Source organism: Bombus pascuorum, chromosome 15 (genome assembly GCF_905332965.1).
Source record: "Bombus pascuorum chromosome 15, iyBomPasc1.1, whole genome shotgun sequence".
Lineage (NCBI taxonomy): Eukaryota > Metazoa > Arthropoda > Insecta > Hymenoptera > Apidae > Bombus > Bombus pascuorum.
Genome location: NC_083502.1, coordinates 4,293,442 through 4,312,323, shown reverse-complemented (window position 1 = coordinate 4,312,323; position 18,882 = coordinate 4,293,442). Strand labels below are relative to the sequence as shown.

Genomic DNA, 18,882 nt, shown 5'->3' with positions numbered 1-18,882 from the left:
TATCTTGTTTAGATTAATTGCTTAATACGTTTGACTTAAAGAGTTTCTTATGCTTCTTCTTTATTCAATATTGCAATAATAATAATTATCAATATAAATATGTATAAAAAAGTATAAATAGATTATACATTACATGTACATGTAAAGCAGTTTGATATCATAGATAATATGTTAGAGAGATACAAATATGTCAAAGTAGATCACTAGCTTAATTAAAATTGAATAAATAATTCAATTGTACGTTGCACAAGGCACACAATCCTGAATGCATTGCTGGGAATTAAAGAGATCATTCAAGTAACATTTAAGAAAAGAATAACTAAAGAAAGAGATTTTATCTCAACATAGAGAATCCTTTAGCTCTGGTGAAACGGAATGGCCTACATTGGATATATCGTGTATTCATTCCTGGAGGAGTATGCACCGGTGTTTCATTGTTCTCTTTGTTCCACGCATGTCTTGGAGATTCTATGCCAAAAGGACTATAAAGCTTTGTTGGTGTTCTACCAAGGAGCTGGCGAGAACGAGTCTGTGGAGTTTGCATTTTACAAATGCTATTTGGAGATTGTTGCTCCTCCAGTCTTTGACGTCTACGTGTGGAACTCTTAAACTTCTATGTAATAAATAAAATAATATTGATTTAGAGAATTCAATCATATTATTATTGAATATAATATTGCTATTCTTTTATTTGAGTATTATTCTACTGTGAATGTTTCTGCATTATGAGTAGTTTGCAGTTGCATGTTTACTCTCAAAGCAACAAATCATTCTTATTGTATATCATAGTGAGCTAATAAGCTTTGGAGATATTTAATAAGGAACACTTTAAAATGCCAAAAAGAAAATCATGATATGAACTATGGTGTGAAATCAGAAGTAATGATAATGAATTTTACTTTGACTTTTCGGACATTTCCCCTGAATATATTATTAGTGCTCATTTAACAAAAATAAATTTCACAGACAATTAAAATATAATAAAATATATACAATGAACATAATATACAAAACCATACAAAATAGAGTAGATAGAGAGATTAAACATTTCTATATTTAAGTTCCATTGTTTTATATATATATTTGTCAAAACATAAATATGCACGAACATCTATAACTTAATTATTACTATTACTTTTTTCTTGAGAATTTATCTCACCTGTGAAATAGTTCCAAAAGTTGTACGTACAGAAGATATAGTTTTTGATAACTTTTCGGCTCCGCTCCGCAGAGCACGTCTAGAATCCGCTGACATATTTCCAAGACTTAAATTGTTCCAGCTACGGTCACCTGTTTGCTTATCTTTTGACATTTTCTCCTTACAAGAATCTCCGGGCTTTTCCTTCTCGAAACGATCCTGGAGGCGTCGTCTCAGTTTTTTCGTGATCTCCGGTGAATTTTTGACATTCAGAACTTCCCGGTGAAACGTAAACGAAACGCTACGTGAATCCGGCCGCATACTTTCTAAATTGTTATAACTTGGCCAGTCAATTACGGTTTCTAACGCATAGAAACGACTACTTTTTAAATGTTAATTAACACTCTGTGGATAAATAATAAAAAAACCTGCAGTATTCGATTCATCCCTTGGAATACGTTGGAAGCGTCGTTGCCAACCGCCAACGTCCCGAAAACAAGAATGGCTGCGGCCTATCAAATCAATTTGGCACAGCATCCATTTCAAAACATCCTGAAAATTAATGGAAATTGACCTATTTATCCATCGTCTTTAGAATCAACTTGTAAATTGTCATTATTAGGGTGCGGATGTTTATAGAGTATTACATTTTTATGAGCATGACTAAAGAAATAGATTCTAAATAGAAATTTGTTTCATCTATTAACTATGAAAATAACTATTCTACTTCGGATACTTTTATGTATTATATGCATTTTGTAAATTTTTGAGATTTTAAATTTCCCAAAAATGCATAAACATCAGCGGTCTAGTCATTATACACTGCAATGAAATTTCGATTCACAGGTGATCAAATTTGAAAAGTATGCCACTTAATTCTCTGCAAGAGTATCGATTTTTCATCCTAATAAAAAAAAAAAGTATAATAATGTATATAAGTATGTATGTACATTCTTTATTATATTTTAGGTTATGACTATTACACTGCGGATTTTTGTACATTTATAAGAAGTAGTAATTTGTCACAATGCACAAAATACATGTAAAATGCAAAAATTATAAAATATCCAAATACAGTACTCTATAATATTTAGTAAGTAAAATAATTTTCTGTCTACATTACATTTTTTAAATTATATTTATAAAAGTACTTAGCTTAACTGAACTTAAAATTACGAGTATCACAGAAAAAATAAATAACTAACAATAAGTAATAATAAAATAATAATATAAATTTTTTAGGAAAAACATTGATAAATTCCAACAATATTCGTTTTATTGTAAGTATTATATAAAGTAGTATATTTTAAGAGGATGGGAAGGTATTACAAAAGTATATGTTTGTTGTGGTTTTTTAAATATCGTCACGTCTAATGAATTAGCATTTGGCGAAGATAAATAAAACCACGTGATCAAAATCTAGGGGAAATTAGAATGCAAATGCTTGTGAATGGCAGTAAAGAAACTGTTTGGGCTATGCGTAAAAATTGGCTATATTTGTTCATGCGTTACAAGTGTTAATATTATAATTTTTAATTTTATCTGTTTATTTGTGACTCATTGTTCAATGGAAGTTGAACGTGAAATTCTTCGTGTTCTACCCTAGTCGATGGATCTTTTGACTTAGAAAATACTTGAGTGACATTTGATTATCATAGCGTTGCATTCTGACATTCTAAAAATAAGCGCTAATTATTACATATACAAAAAATATTGAAGAATTTTAATTATTTCGTCACTCATAACGATGTTGTAAATATAGTTTGACGAAGGAAAAATATTTCTTTATATTATACAAGTATATACTCGTATATTTTGATAACCTATCCTAAAGAACTAACCTCAATATGAGTTACAACAAAAAGGTATCATACTTCTACAATCCGGACGTAGGAAATTTCCATTATGGCCCCGGACATCCAATGAAGCCTCACAGACTTGCTGTAATCCATAGTTTGGTATTAAATTATGGTTTGCACAAGAAGATGCAGATCTATCGTCCATATCGTGCAAGCACTCATGATATGTGTCGCTTTCATTCAGACGAGTATGTTGAATTCTTACAAAGAGTGACTCCACAAAACTTGCAAGGATACACCAAATATCTAAGTCACTTTAACGTAGGTGATGACTGTCCTGTTTTTGAAGGATTATTTGATTTCTGCTCCATGTACACGGGTGCTTCTCTAGAAGGTGCTACAAAACTGAATAATAATTGCTGTGATATCGCTATTAATTGGAGTGGAGGGCTGCACCATGCAAAGAAGTTTGAAGCTTCTGGTTTCTGTTATATTAATGATATCGTAATAGCAATCTTAGAATTGTTGAAATACCATGCTAGAGTACTTTATATAGATATAGATGTCCACCATGGGGATGGAGTACAAGAAGCATTTTATCTCACGGATAGAGTGATGACGGTATCTTTCCACAAGTATGGAAACTATTTCTTTCCTGGTACTGGAGATATGTATGAAATTGGAGCAGAAAGTGGGCGATATTATTCTGTTAATGTACCCTTGAAAGAGGGCATTGATGATACATCTTATGTTCAAGTATTTAAGCCTGTTATATCTCATGTAATGGAGTTCTTCCAACCAACTGCTATAGTTCTACAATGTGGAGCAGATTCGCTCGCAAATGATCGTCTTGGCTGTTTCAGTTTGAGTACAAAAGGTCATGGAGAATGTGTGAAATTCGTGAGAGACCTAAATGTGCCATTGCTTACTGTTGGAGGTGGAGGATATACTTTGCGTAATGTTGCGCGTTGCTGGACCTACGAAACCTCTTTGCTCGTCGATGAACAAATCAGTAATGAACTACCCTATACAGACTACCTGGAGTACTTTGCACCAGACTTTACATTGCATCCTGATGTTGTAACTAGACAAGACAATGCGAATAGCAAACAGTATTTAGAGGCTATTACGAGACACGTTTACGATAACTTGAAAATGATTCAACACTCTCCAAGCGTCCAAATGCAGGATGTTCCATGCGATGCATTGCCTCCAGAAGAAGAAAGGCAACCAGAACCTGACCCTGACTCCAGGCAAAATACACAGGACACTGATAAGATAGTTGAACCAAATAATGAGTATTATTCCGGAGAAAAAGATCAGGACAAAATGGACGTAAGTGAATCGTGATAAAGGTCGGGACAAATTAAACATAAAATAGAAATAACGTTGTAGTAGGACTACGACTATGTTCACCAGTATGGTACAACAAACGACTGAGAACTAATTTCTTTTGACACGAAACTTGTAAATACTATATACAAAACTTATAAATATCATCGATTTATTAAAGACTTTTTTCTTAATTTGTGCATTTACCAACTTCCTGTTATATAATAAGATATAATAACTCCCAATTTTTAAATAGTCATTAGGCAAGTTTATTGTTTTATGTCAGACAGCATATTGTCTACAATGGTACAACAATGACGATGAGGATGATATTAATAGTAGCAATAGTATTAATAGTAATAATAGTAGCAGTAGCAGCAGCAGTAGTAGTAGTAGTAATAATAGTAGTAATAGTAATAATAATAGTAATAATAATAATAATGATGATAATAATAATAATAAGAGCAATAACGATAACGTTTCTATCTCTGTTTCGGGGCTATTTCGCTATATCACAGAGAACTTAATCTTCATGAATATTTTCGTTCGTTCTTTACTATACTCAGAAAGTAGAACTTAAACGATGCTTTCTTCTCTCTCTAATAAATTTGCTGCTCGGCTTCCGTATAATATTATAATATATATATATATACTAAAAAACGTGACTAATACAATAAATTAGGTTTTCTCTTTTTTAAATTAAGGCGCTTCATTCTGTACATTCGTTCTTAAAACTTTACAAAAGTTTCTCGAAAAATAATACAAGTAGAAAAATACTCACAGTATGAGAGGAACGGAAATATTTACCTCGACACTTGTGTCAGTTACAAAAAAATGCAAGACTTACGATAGGTAGAAAAGACCCTCTTGCATGTAATGGAATTAATGTATTGGCTTTGCAATGGAGGCACTGAAACATATATATGATACATATTCACGCACAAGAAGACTCGATAAAGCTTGCATTTTTCTATATTCATTTTTTTCTCTCTTTTACTGAAGCACGTCTCTCTCTAGTTACTTCCTGCTTTTCATTATAAATCCCTGCCTCTATTTCTTTGTCTCCGGTTCTTAACATATATATATAATATATGCATGTATATTAAAAACATTCAGTCTCATAGTAAAAAGCAATTCCATTTGGTGTCAGATTTATATGTCCCATTGAAATCCACACTCTCGCGATCATACACAGGCATTAGGCGTAGGCAGTGCTATAATCCAGCGATCCTTGGAAATCCAAAAAAGAAAAAAGTTCTTGGAAAGATTTTTGTCCCTATAGAAAATTTTTTTTAGATGACTAGATGATCTTGTTCTTGATTCGTTCTCGGTCCAACGGTGAATTCTCAATGAGCGGAGGAACCGTCTTGATGACAGGAGACACCGAACCGAAAATTAGGTTTCGAAATGCTTGTAAATACTGGTCACGTATGTCATAACTTGTTGCCAGTCAGGTCGCTCCAATTGACACATTTCCCCTATGTTCTATGAATTAAGTAACTTCTTAGTAAAGTCTTTTTATTAAAAGGTACGCTACCACCCATAACCAGAGTGTGAATTTTTATGCATTTATGAGTAATTTGAAAGTGTAAAAATGCATAGAATGCATTTTTGTGTGAAAAAATATATATTTAACATATAGAAAGTATAATATCTGTTATAATACTTAATAGCTAAATTAATTTTCTACTTAAATTTTCTATTTAAATATACTCGCAATCTAATCATAATTTTGAAAATACAACAAAAATACCCACCAGGTGTCCAATTACTTATGGATAGTAGTGTACATAACAATCACACGATTTATAACTTACCAACGTAGTAGATATCCCAACGCTTTCCGCAGCGGAGAAAGCAATAGAAAAGTTTCTTCTCTTCTCCACTGGTGTCAACGTATCGTATGGTACCTTGTGTGGAAGATAGGAATGGAGGATGGCGCAAAGAGCCAAACCGTCGTTCCACGAACTACTAAAATTCGTGATATCAATATTCCGGTAGCCCATAGTCTTGTTCTGGCACCATTTGAGCAATGCGTTTCGTTTCGAGCCTCCGTTTTTTATCAATCCACAGAGAGGATCTTTGCGCTCTGATAAGTCCGTCACGCTATTGCGACGTACAAAGTCGATTGCCTTCGCGTTCAGTGCAGCAGAATCTAGCAGTTCGCCAGGACTCAACACTACAGGCACTGTTGACTTTGTTTCTGTATTAATCATTGAAAAGTTCTATAACATTCAAATGCTTTTGCAGAACATTGACTTTAGAAAGCAACAGTGTATGAATCAGAGGATTTTATGAATAATCTTGTTTCAAAACTTTTGAAAATAACATTTGAAAATAAATTACATGTAGTTACTTAGTATAGTGATATCATAATGTTTAAAAAGAAAATTACCTGATAGTGGTTTTCTAGTGATTGCGGTTTGGGTTTTATTATTATTCGTTGAGTTCGTCGTGCAGATTAAATTATTGATCTGCTGCTGATCACGAAGTGGGGCTTTTAATGTCATTATATCATTTGTTCCAATGGAATTAAGGGAGGACGTAGAACTGCTACGACTTCCAGGGCCTATGTACAAATTATTATATTAGAGCCATATGGAGATATATTGGGTGGTATAGAAAAATTCATCTATTGTGTTTCATACCTGCTTTTGCTTGTTTTGTAGCATTCTCAATACTTTCTATTAAACATTTCACAGATAGCCTTGAATCTTGACGAGAGATATTAGCTTTCCGACGTGCGGCAATCTCCTGTTGAACGCTTGTCAACACACAGTGTTGAGTTTCCGTCGGTGTGCTTGCTGGCCTTTGTTGCGGTTGTTGAATCACTTTCTGGTTAGCTGAAAGATCATAGAAAAACTGTACTACAATTGTACTTGAAGCAGAATCGCGTAACAAAAAAAAAAAAGCAATAAGCGCTATGTTTACATGTAATAGGAAAGCACAAGAATGACAAGAAAGAAATATCTAGAAAAAACTTCAATCACTTTTTTTGACTCGTAGTTCTAAGGCCACAAGTATATTTACATTTACTTTGTGTCGAATGATACATAAATAGTTTGATGAGGGACGAAAAACATAAAAGCAAAATTTCAGGTCACAGACAAAAAAACTAGAGAACATAAATTAGAGATATATTGATTAATCCAAACAATAGTGAAAGGTGAGAAATGGGGGGGGGGAAGCTAGAAAAAGTACATTTGAAACTAGCAACGAGAAAGGGTGTATTACAAGTGTTTAAACACATCTGTTTGCTAGAATAAAAATCCAGGACAGACAACGAGGGTTTGAACTCTGCAAATACAAGCAATCACGTTTCCACACTACTTTTTTGCGACTTACGGTCGCGTATTGTACCTATTTGTCGGCCTGGTCTCAGTTCCACATCCTCTACGATCGTCTCAAACTTCTCTCTTAAAGACGAAGTCCTCCCTATTAGAGATTTATCCTCGAACATTGAATCGCTACTATTCTGACCTATTTTTAATTCTGAGGTTGAGCTTAAGCTCTCATTTTGTATCTTCTTTTCATCCGTAATTACCAAACTATTTGTCTGAGACTCTATACTTGGTTCAGATTGAGACAAGTTCATGTTTAAGAATTTCATGCGTTTCAATCTATTTGCTTCGCAAAGAGTTAGATTCTTTCCAATCTCCCTTAATTCATTGTTGAACCCTAAAGCTCCACTAGTAGTCTTTTGTGTTGAAGTAGAATCTAATTCTCTGGTAGTTTCTTTTGAAAACGATATTGGATGTTCTTTTGGTGTGAGTCGAGAGGAGAATGGTGCCAATGGAGGATCTAAAGCAGATCTAGGTAAATTTTCCAGCGAAGAAAGAATAGAATATGTACTATATTCTTCTCTTTCTTTATCTTTCCTTTTTTTAATATTTGCAAGAACCAAATCTTCTGATTTTTGGGGTAAGTAAGGTTCAAATGAAAAACTTTTTGGTCTTACAGATATTAAATCATTGGTATCTCTGTAGCGTATTGCACTTTTATTAATGTAATCATTATGAGGAATCAAATCTTCCTTTTGTCTTATCTTCCTGATATTACTATTATCCAAATGATCAGCAGAGTAAGTTCGTAAATTTAGATTGTCTAGGGATGTAGAAAAGGTTCGATTTTCTAAGGTAGAATTGAAGATATCTTGCTTGCGAGTACTGTCTAAAAGAGAGTCCACAATTTCACTGCCAGATCTGGATTCGCTTTTCTTCAGAAATAACCTGGGTTTTTTGTTTGAAGAGAAATCGCTCTTAGACTCTTCCTCCGATTCGTTAAATTTCGAAGTTCCAAACTGCGAAAGTAAAGAATTTTCTTTATCCTTTGTATCAGACAAAAATGTATCTTTCATTTTAGGCTCGTTTGTGTGTTGAGATTCTTGGGTGCTTGTTACTTCAGAATTATCTGTATTTATCGAGTCATTGCTTGTTTGAGTGCTTTCTTGTAACACCTTCCTCATTTCCGGATCTACCTCAAATTTTAAATCATCCATTGCATTTTCCAATCCGGAATACACGTAATTTTTAGGAACGAAAAATCGACTATTAGAAATTTGAATACCGTACGAATCTGTCCCAGCATTTTGAATGCCCTTTATGTTCTTCAATAAGGATGATTTTGCAATTTCATTTTCCTCTGAAATTGATATACTTGATACATGAGGTTTTTGATAATCTTCAGAGGTCTTCTTTGATTTTGTTCTTTTAAAGTTAGAAGTCTCGATATTTAATGCCTCGTTATTGGAATCTAATTCTATCAAAGGTTGTTTTTCAAAATCATCAACGAGCTCCAGTAAATTATCTTTTAATTCAAAGGAAGGACAAATTTCAATTTCTTTTCCAGAAATTAATTTGTCATTTAGTTTAATAGGATCTTTGGAATATAAAATTTCGCTACTATCGTCGAATTCAATATCTTCCTGATGAATTACTGAATTTAACTCTTTCAAGTCATCAATTTGCAAATCCTCTTTTTCATTTGGATCCAACTCAGATGTTTTTTTAAAAAGATTGGATTTTAAAGCGCCCTTTCTGCACTCATGCCGCCTCTTTATAATGGTACGACCGCGTTTTAAGATATTGTTAGCCGGCTTGCGAGAATTTCCAGCAGTGCTACCGAAACTCCTACATTGAGGAACTGCAGTGCTGCCTGACATCCGAATGAAATTGAAAAAAAAAAAAAAAAAGATAACATGCATTGTATTAATCACTATACTTCTGTTCCTTGATCGTTCGTTAGAAAGTATCTTGTAAAAGTATCTAACATTAAATATCAATCATCTGTCCTAATACACTGATTGAACTTTGTCTCCCTATTATATCATCATAATCAATATTACATTAAATATGATTGTTCTCTTTCCATGTTTGATAACAGCAAAATGTATCTAAAATAAGAGATTCCAAAGGTAGTTTACTTACCTTTATTCAGTTTATCGAGCTGAGCTTCTAATGCTCTCAGTTTATCCCTCTGTGCTTTATTCTCCATCATAACTCGCTCCAGCTCACTCTGAGCCTCCGTTTTAAAATCGTTCGCCACGCGAACGGTCATCAGGAGGTCCGTTTGAAACTGTTCCCACTCGGTAGCCTGTTCTTGCCTCAACTTACGTTCTTCAGACAACGCTCGCTCTAATTCGTACTGACGCGTTTGAGCTTCGCGTTCCGTTCTTTGAGCTTCGTTCAATGCGGCTTTTAACTCTCTTTTATCTTCCAGGTGCCTTTGACATTGTGCCTGCAACTCCGCAAGAGAATCTCTCACGAGTTGTAGTTCTGCACTCACGGATAACCTTTCGTCCTTCAACTGGTTCAACCTGTATTCCAGGTCATCTATTGCTGACTTGGCATTATTGCGCGCTACCTATAAAATATTTAATTAATTCCTTGCCCTTATACAGAATGGGGCATTTAAACGAGAATACGTGTTTTATTAAATATAGAATATAAATAATCCTGGTGTAGAAAATAAAGAAACATATATGACTGGTATATAAAAACATATATGATTCCCCTAAAAATGGATACAGAAGATTTTGAAATGTTATAAAAAGAAAGTGGTTGTGAGAATAAATTTTTCCTACCATTACATCTACATCATGAAATGGTGTAATTTTCTCATAAGAATTCTTTTTATAAAGTTGTAAATAAAAGTATTCTCATTAAAATGCTGCAGCTCTATATGTTAATTTTTTCCGCCATAGTGAGCATACTTTGTATTCTTCTTGAAGCTGTGAGTATTGATCCCTAAGACGGTCATGATCGCAATGCGAACGCGCCAACTGCTCTTGCAGGGCAGCCGCTTGCGTTTCCAAAGTGTCTTTCTCTCTTCTAGCAGCATCCAAAAGTTCATCTGCCTCGCTTTTGTTTTCCACTTGCCTCGATTGTTCTAATTCTTCGATTTTCGCTCGAGCATTTTCCAAGAGCGTGGCTAACCTACTGATTTCTATATTCCGATTTGCACCCTCTTGCCTAGCTTCTGCTAGTTCCATGTCCAGTTGCTTCCGTTCGATACTCGCCGTCTCCACCGAGGATTCCAAAAGGTGTACACATTTTGTTAATCGCTCTGTTTCCGCAGCACTGACCTCTGCAGCTGCTCGAAGGCTCTTCACTTCAGATGTTAGTTCCTCTTGTTTCTGCAGCAATGATTCTCGTTCTTCTTGTGCACTCTATAATTAGTTAATTTAATCAGTTAATTTAATACAACTGTTATAATTTGATGGTTTAAAGCTAAGTGTATTTACTTTTAGAAGGTCTACTAATTTCTGTTCACGTTCTGTATTATACCCTTTGGAAGATTCCTGTGGTTGCTCCTCCCTTAACAATAGACCTTGTAACGTGTCAACCTTGGAACGGGAGTCTTCGAGTTTCTCTGTTTGTCTACAGAGTGATTCCAACAGCACATCTTTCTCTTCTGTTAATCTTTCATTGTCAGCTTGTAGTTCTGTAAGCTGTGCCTGTGAATAAGAGGAATATTATAATTACTATCTTATATTGTTCTAGAAAGTTTTTGGCTGCTAATTGCACATACTTGTAGATCGCTTAATTCTTGTATTGTTGCCTGTAACTCTTCATTTGTTGAATAATGAGTTTCTTCCATTTGCAGAATTCTATCTTGCAAACATGCGACAGAAACCTCTGATACAGAACTAGAAGAATGCTTGTCCCAATCTGGGGTGGTACACTGAGCACTATCTTGGGATATGGTGATAGGTGTGGATCCTTCATCTTGAGGGATTGCTATTGATGCTGGTGCAGAATTGTGTAATCTTGAGGCATCCAGAAGTAACTGTTGCTTCTCTGAATCTGACAAGGGAGAATGTGCAACGTCTCTGAGTCTTGCACGAAGAGCTTCGTTCTCTTCTGTAAGGCGGTCTAGCTCCAAACTATGCTGTTCCTACAATTAAGAAAGATTGAACCCTATTATTCATTACAAATTTTCAAATACACTTAACTTCAAGCAAGTATATAAATATACGAATCATATTATTACGTTGTTATAACATTTTTTGTCAATTTTTCTCTATTTTTCTTTGCCGTTTTATTTATATTAAAAACACGATGCCAAACGCTTACGTAAACGAGAATATGGTAACCGATAGTATTCTAATTACTTGGGCTGACTAGTATGATGAAACGTAATATGCTTAATAGTACGATATATGTGCTATGACAATGTTGAGAAATCTAAGTTTCTAATTCGAAGCGGACAATTCTTATTTCCTTCGATCTCTTGATTATGCGGCGAATAAGTGTCAATATTTTAGGTTAGGTTTACGAAATTCAACCAAACATCTCGCAACTTTCTAAACGAGTGATGGTTGTCTATTTATGACTCTTTGAGGAAGTGTAAACAATTTATAAAGGAAGTTGTTCCTTGTCGTTTACCGTAGACGAGGAGAAACAACGTTTTTTCATAGCGTTCGCGGTCGTTTCACTTCACAAGTTTCCTTCCTCCGTAAACATCCTTCTCCCTACGCCCTCTGGCTATCCTTTAAATACGCGGGATAATGTTTCAACCCCTTTATAAAAGAAACAAAATTTCAATACGAAACAGAATATTTATTTATTTTAGGAAGATCAATTTTTTCTGTCACTTTTTATAAGTATGGTTAATGGATACTTTAGTTTTCACTGTCTTTATTTTATTAGATACATTTATAATAAAATTGAATCTTTTGTTTTTCACAGTTATCTAATGCTTTCACAAAAATTTAATTAGCGAGAAAAATAATCCTAAACTTTTTTGGTAAGTATGTAATTACCACCTAAATTTATGAAAGAGGATCATAAATCATTTTTATAAATGATAATGTTTTTGATAGACTATTTGTAATTAAGTGAATCTGAAAAATTGTCGGAAAAAATAATCTTAACCCTCTATGGTAAGTAATCATCAACTATATTTACAAAAAAGAAATCAACGATCACTTTCATAGATTGTAGATTGTATTTTTATAGATTATTCACTCAATAATCAAATATTATGTAATATCGAATAGTGAATCTAATAAGTGAACAACTGTGTTTAATTATTTCAGTCTTAAGACTGTTCTTAAATTGTAAGATTATACTGAGTGATTGCATAACATCCGCTTTTCATGATACCAGTAAGCACGGCTAAAGGGTAAAAAAAGGATCACCCACGTTCACCTTGAATCGTTGTTAATGTCGGTAAATAACCTGCTCCATCTCGTAGAAACCGCCCTCGAAGACGATCTCCTGTGTTTGTTTTCCTTGTAAGGTCAATGATGTTAGACGAGAATGGGGATTTAAGTGGGAGAAGTAGATCTACACGTGAGGTAGAACAACGGAAAGAGAGGAGATAGAGAGAGACCGAAATGAAAGCAAATAACAAAATAAATAGATACACGAATCTTTCCCTCGCAGCATACGAATGTTTGTCTATTAATTTTGTTCTAATGTAAGTTTGAAAAATTGATATTTCCAGCATTTTTAAAACTGACTTTAAATAAGATGTGTGCCTTGTTAATTATTGGAAATAGATGTTCGTTTAACACATCGTAAGTAACTTCTTCAACGCTCATTTATAGTCCGTTAAAACTGCTATTAGCTGATGGATATTTCTAAACGGATATGTATTAGATTATTTAGAAAATCTGTAGTAAAAGTTAAGAAAAATTTATATATAATTCGAATTTTTACCATTTATGACTTCACAATTTCTTTCTCGAAGAATTGGTCGTCTTTTCCATTTTCCAATAAATTTTGCAATGACTACTGTAAATAATGATGAAAATACTATGTTTGGTAATTAAATCAGATAGAGATGAACATTCCAACTACATTTCAAAATTTTTGGGATATATGAAATGTAACAGTATCTTTTCACTGGAAAAAAGAAACCTGCTTATTGGCGAATTTTCGATGAATCTTTTTAATTTATTTTAATATCCAATTCTTCTTTGTTGAAATGCTTCATAATTTGATAGAAATTCATAATAAAAATGCTACAAACTTTTTAAATGACTCAAATAGATATTAATTAATCTAGTGTAGATATAAAGAGTTAAAGGAAAAACAGAGAATGTCACAAAATAGCTTTACTGAGAAAATTAAGTTTTAATATTTTGGTCCACTAGGAAAGAAACAACATAAATTAAACTGTATTTTTCACACATAAAATGAAATTATATCTTACTTAGATATCGTATAAAAGAATAGTTAATAAAATATTAATTATTTTTACCTGTGTTTTGTTCCAATACAGAATAGACATTCCCTGTTTTTAACCAGTACACCAAATTCTTAGGGCTATCTTATAGAGACATTTTGAACATTATAATCATTATGATCTAATAGTATTACAATCCCAATTATCACAAACAAAATGTGTTTTAAAATGGAAAATCACGAAAAACAGACATTCCTCGTTATTTCCCTTTACTCATTAGGAAGTTAAGATTGAAATGGGAAAATTACCTTGAGAGAGGTGAGTTCAGCGCGTAGTTCGTGAAGATGCTGAGCATCGCAAGATGCCTCACGTAGATTCGACTCGAGTCGTGCGTGGTCCTTGCGCAACACCTCGATCTCACGCTCCAGCTCCTGCATCCTGGACCCCTTGCCGGGTCCCTTTGGATTGAAGCTACCCTTAGCGTTCCCTTTGGCTCCTTCCTTACCGAGGGAGCCCCAGGTGCCTACCGATGGGTTTTCGTTCTTCGCCTCAAGCGAGGAGGCACTTGGCGCTTGACGCAGCGGAATCTGTTGCTGTTGTTGCTGCTGCGACTGCGTCGGCGGTTGTTGTTGGCCTCTGCGAAACAGCGATCTGAACTTCATCATGGTCGCTCTTCACACTTCACTGGACACTTAACCGAAATTCCAAAACCATCATTCCCGAAAACACGAACATTTACTATCCTCTCATCGTCTAGCTAACGACATAATCATAATGTTCAATTTATAATTATTATTCACCTTATAAACCGATTACGTTAGGTAAGATCATCGAACAAAATTATTTATACTCCTACAAGACTTATTTAAAGTCTCCATTGCAGTCCATTTTACAGGTAACACGATCCCAATCGATAAGAATTCCATCTCGGGGATCTATCCCCCTCACAAGGACAAACTTCATTAGCAACAAATATACATGTTAGAGATAATCTAGATTCCCTATAATCAATGCTTTTATGTTATACACAATAGCCTAATAAAAGAAATTTTTTAATACAGTTGTTTTTTACTCTTTTTATAGGATAGCATAGATGTATCTATACTAAGGTTTACGGTGAAATTCTACAGAATGCTTTGTAAGGAAAACGTGCCACTTTCACATCGTCGAATTAACAACATCGGACTTCAAGTATAACTAGTATACACGGGAAAAGTTTCCTCGACTTCTTTTTTCTCCAAACGAGCTTTCTCGATCCCTGAACGATGTCGCTTGAAGTTAAGGTTACACGACGAGGGAAAGACGAGATCGTTTAGCAACAGCGTGTGACACGATCCCGAAAAGGAATTCGAAAATTCGTATACGAGATGCGACGACCTCGAGCCACTTTTCGAGGCCTATGTGTCTCTCACGAGCGTTTACGAATTCCAGCCGAGCACGTACGGAGGGTTTGGCTGGATCTTAGCCTCCGACGGCGACCACTTGTTGCATCGACCGGCCGACCTCCGTGGCGCGAGTGTATTTCTTCTCGACGTTTGTTCGAAAGATACGCTTGCATTCTTGAACGTCGAATTCGCCAGGTAGAAATCTTCCAAACGAATCCCCGATGAAACCAATTGTCCAAGCTTCGTTCAAAATTTGAACTTCAAACACATCGGTAGTTTAAAGCCACTTGCGAAATTCCAATCATTGATAATTCAACGTTCTATATGTATTATAGTATATTCGTTAGTTTTTGGACAAAAAATTTGAAATTAGAAACTGAAGCTTATTTGTACTATCGATGATATAATGTTTTTTTGTATGATTTGAAGAACTTTCCTTTGACGAACACGGAAAAACAACACACTCTCCACAGCGGTGCATCGAGTACTGAATACGAGTCTCGACTTGTGTCCCCTCCAGAATGGTCTACCCCACCACGAGCCCCAACCATTTTGCTGGACGAAGGGCTTGAGAACGCGTCTAGGCGTCGAATATATACTTGGAAGTTACTGTAGCAAACGATGATGCTGCTGATCCTTTTCAGGATCCACTTTCGATACACACAAAATGCTTTTTATGTAAAGAGCGATTATTCTCATTTTTCTGTCTATGACGAATCGTTTATCAGGCTATCGCAAGGACATCATGATGTTTATCATACGAACGAAATATACTGTGTGACAGTAGTGTGAGATAGTGAAATTTCAATTGCATAAGATTGCTTCGGATTTCTCGCGAGGTGAAAGATTCATTGAGAATAAATGGAAGCTGTTTAAAGGAGAAAATTAAGAAATAAGTATGGAGAAGCACTGATTCTGAGAAAATATTTTACATAAAATATTCTTGGGAGAATTAGGAACTTCATAGAGCCATCTACAAAGGCTGAAACGTTGAAATTTCACGCACTTTCAGGAAGGGCCCTGTTAAACCGATCGAGTCACCGATGGGGCTTCGATCGTTCGATTTCTTGTTCGATTTTTTCATAACGAAGATCCCTGTAACCGCAATAGCGAGAGAAGATGAAAGAGAAACAAAGATAATTGGCGAGGATCGTGGTGGGGCTTAAGACAGCCTGCGCCAACTCTCTGGGAACGAGTACATACGCCGTCGAAGATGGTTTGGCGAGTACAGAGGGGCGAGGAAGAGGAGGTAGAAGCTGCTTAAGGAGGCCACGGAATCTGCAGACGTCTCACCGTCGACCAGTTTTCTCATACGGTCGACATATGGTATGTACCCGGTGGCCTAAACTTCCACAGGATAAATCTCTACCTGAGGTGAGCCCTTGACCTGCCTTCTAATGCAAAACTGTTTACTACGATCAACATATATTATCAGATGTTAACTCAAAAACATGAACAGAAACAAAATGGCGTTCGTATCATTTCTTAAATCCTTTTCTGGTTTCCCATGTATATACATAGATTCTGAATTCTATAAAATAAAGAGATCTAAATACTACAGTCTAGACTAGTATAGCTGAATTAGTATATCAAACTTGTATAAGCTAAGTCTGACGACATGACTCGAGTCTTGCCAAGGTCTGGGTTAAATATAAGTCTAGGCTGGGTCTAGGTTGAATCTACTTATATTATCGAAATGAAATCTTATATTTCTACTAATATTTGTAACTTGTGTTACGCGAGAGTTATCCAGAATTAAAATGGAAGATGGTTATTCGGAACGTGAAAAATGAAATCAGTCTCTTTGGAATGTCCGAATCGATGACTCGACTCTAACGACTGTAATCTGATAAGGATCGATTTCAAGGTAAGTTAATAACGTGGACAAAATGCAATGCTGTGCATATACCTGATAGCATTTTAAAGCTAACACATTCGTAAAGCAGGCTTATTATGGACCTATTTTCCTGGCACTATACAACGTATGCATGTGTCATTATCAGACCCGTATTGGCGCTTTTCTATTCAGTTTAGCGGAAATACAACGCGTCCACTTCGTCATCGCAAATATCTTCAAGCATATAGACGTCGAGGCTGCGGAAAAACGATCCAAAAAAAAAGACAGGCAGAAATGCGTCTAAATATACATGGTCGCGATGCGATGTTGGAAAGTATCCTGGCTGGCGTCCACTGGCGCCGAATCTAAAAAAAAGTCTGGGGAATACGCGTTCGGCAGATTTAACATAATAAGCTCGTTGTACGGGGTGTTGCGAAAATTTCTATGAATAATCACTCGGTTCATTGTTTCTTTTCTTTTTATATGTATATACAGTGAATAACAGAAGTATTCTAATACTTGTATATACATTTTATGAATATATTATGTTGAAATTTCATTAACACTGTCACGAGACTATTGCGAGTAATATCATAATAAATATAATCAATATATACATTCCTGCTTCAAATTTTATCAATACAATCATGACAGTCGTTTTCATTACATGATAGCGAAATTTCAAACTGTTTTACAAAATAAGTTCTCAATTTTTATGAGTTACTACATATTCATAACGAAATCTGAAGAAAATGTTTAATTAAAAATCAATTAAGATCTTTCTTCTTATTTAGGTGGTATCCTAACCTACTTCATCGACACGTTACTTTGCTCGATCTAAATAACATTTACTGGATTATGTGGAATACCTGTTGCACTTTATAAATACAACAGACATATCTCTCCGTGAGACTAAAGAAAAGAAGGAACAATGAGAAGAATTCAAATATCTCATCGAGCGATCAAACCGTTTGAATATTATGTTCTCCTAATTGTCTAGAACAACATATAATTGCGTCTAGCATGGTTTAACATTTCCCAGGCGTACGAAGGTGGATGCGTTGGTAATATCAATAAGAGAATGTCCGCTACGATGTAGACACGTCGGCTTGTCGATGCACTTAAACGTTCGCGCGTTGTTCATTCCTCGATTAATATTCCATATAACGTTCCTATGCAACAATTTACGTCATTGCGTTCCTGCAGACGCCAGAAGATTGATCGAACATTCCTTATCTCGATGGTTCTTCAGCCCTTCGATTTGTTCTGCTTCCCTCAACGTTTATTTAACCGACCTTCTAGTTAACTCTCGTCATTTTAACTTTAAAGATTAATCCAATTCTTTGGTTCGTTCTATTCGAATCAGAATACGAAAATAGAGCGAAATATAAGCCAGGCTGTTTGATAAACGAGATCAAGGCTGATCGAGCGTGCTTTCTCTGAATCACCGTGACATCCAACGTTTAGTTTGATCGAACTAACGAGCTTATAAACCTCTTTCGCGAATTGTCACGTCCAAGGAATTGCGACGCTTACGACATGGCCTTATCTGTGGCTCAAGGAGACACAAAAGAGATATCATTATCGCCAGGTGTAAGTGTAGGAGGTTCCATCGCTCATGCATACTTTATGACGTGATCGATTCGTGTAATAGCATTCGGTCAAACAACGATTTCGGCGAATTCTTGTCTTCGATGATTTGTAGGCAAGAGAAAGGAGCTATGGATTTCTTTGCGGCGACACTGTAAGATAAAGAAC

At 35.2% G+C, this 18,882-nt stretch overlaps 3 protein-coding genes and 2 long non-coding RNA genes across 17 annotated transcripts in view; 3 read left to right on the top strand and 2 right to left on the bottom strand.

Moving 5' to 3' along the window:
- Window positions 1-35: 35 nt before the first annotated feature.
- LOC132914651 (uncharacterized) lies at window positions 36-2,243 on the bottom strand. Of its 3 annotated transcripts, XM_060973951.1 has the most exons (4): window positions 1,875-2,240; window positions 1,567-1,690; window positions 1,160-1,517; window positions 36-613 (listed from the first exon to the last, which is right to left on the bottom strand). In XM_060973951.1, exons 3-4 carry the CDS (start codon window positions 1,457-1,459, stop codon window positions 335-337), a joined length of 579 nt encoding a protein of 192 aa, XP_060829934.1. In that variant the 5' UTR covers window positions 1,460-1,517; window positions 1,567-1,690; window positions 1,875-2,240; the 3' UTR covers window positions 36-334. The 3 variants fall into 3 exon arrangements, with proteins under 3 accessions (XP_060829934.1, XP_060829933.1, XP_060829932.1); XM_060973950.1 differs by having other exon boundaries at window positions 1,160-1,690; window positions 2,089-2,243; XM_060973949.1 differs by having other exon boundaries at window positions 1,160-1,690; window positions 1,875-2,239.
- On the top strand, window positions 1,908-2,565 carry LOC132914652 (uncharacterized). The gene is made up of 3 exons (XR_009659636.1): window positions 1,908-1,984; window positions 2,108-2,231; window positions 2,381-2,565. It is a non-coding gene; the product is annotated as an uncharacterized LOC132914652 (long non-coding RNA).
- A 38-nt stretch (window positions 2,566-2,603) lies between these two features.
- LOC132914641 (histone deacetylase 3) lies at window positions 2,604-5,115 on the top strand. Of its 2 annotated transcripts, XM_060973928.1 has the most exons (2): window positions 3,049-3,185; window positions 3,263-5,115. In XM_060973928.1, the coding sequence occupies exons 1-2, from the start codon at window positions 3,107-3,109 to the stop codon at window positions 4,285-4,287; spliced, it is 1,104 nt and encodes a 367-aa protein (XP_060829911.1). In that variant the 5' UTR covers window positions 3,049-3,106; the 3' UTR covers window positions 4,288-5,115. The 2 variants fall into 2 exon arrangements, with proteins under 2 accessions (XP_060829910.1, XP_060829911.1); XM_060973927.1 differs by having other exon boundaries at window positions 2,604-5,115.
- Window positions 4,515-18,882, bottom strand: part of LOC132914640 (cytospin-A-like) — a 28,903-nt gene continuing 14,535 nt past the window's right edge. For 4 of the 9 annotated variants that reach the window (XM_060973924.1, XM_060973916.1, XM_060973920.1 and 1 more), the window contains 10 exons: window positions 14,211-14,553; window positions 11,299-11,664; window positions 11,012-11,224; window positions 10,481-10,936; window positions 9,696-10,131; window positions 7,615-9,423; window positions 6,918-7,112; window positions 6,665-6,838; window positions 6,087-6,472; window positions 4,515-5,754 (listed from right to left, as the gene is read on the bottom strand). In XM_060973924.1, the coding sequence (XP_060829907.1) occupies window positions 5,665-5,754; window positions 6,087-6,472; window positions 6,665-6,838; window positions 6,918-7,112; window positions 7,615-9,423; window positions 9,696-10,131; window positions 10,481-10,936; window positions 11,012-11,224; window positions 11,299-11,664; window positions 14,211-14,553 (4,468 nt within the window). In that variant the 3' untranslated portion in view covers window positions 4,515-5,664. Of the gene's footprint in view, window positions 5,755-6,086; window positions 6,495-6,664; window positions 6,839-6,917; window positions 7,113-7,614; window positions 9,424-9,695; window positions 10,132-10,480; window positions 10,937-11,011; window positions 11,225-11,298; window positions 11,665-12,155; window positions 12,284-14,210; window positions 14,554-18,882 lie in introns of those variants that run through there. The other 5 variants (XM_060973917.1, XM_060973923.1, XM_060973918.1 and 2 more) reach the window with 4 other exon arrangements.
- Window positions 15,552-17,740, top strand: LOC132914642 (uncharacterized). 2 transcript variants are annotated; one of them, XR_009659634.1, is made up of 3 exons: window positions 15,552-16,183; window positions 16,300-16,661; window positions 16,809-17,740. It is a non-coding gene; the product is annotated as an uncharacterized LOC132914642 (long non-coding RNA). The 2 variants fall into 2 exon arrangements; XR_009659633.1 differs by having other exon boundaries at window positions 16,300-17,154; window positions 17,234-17,740.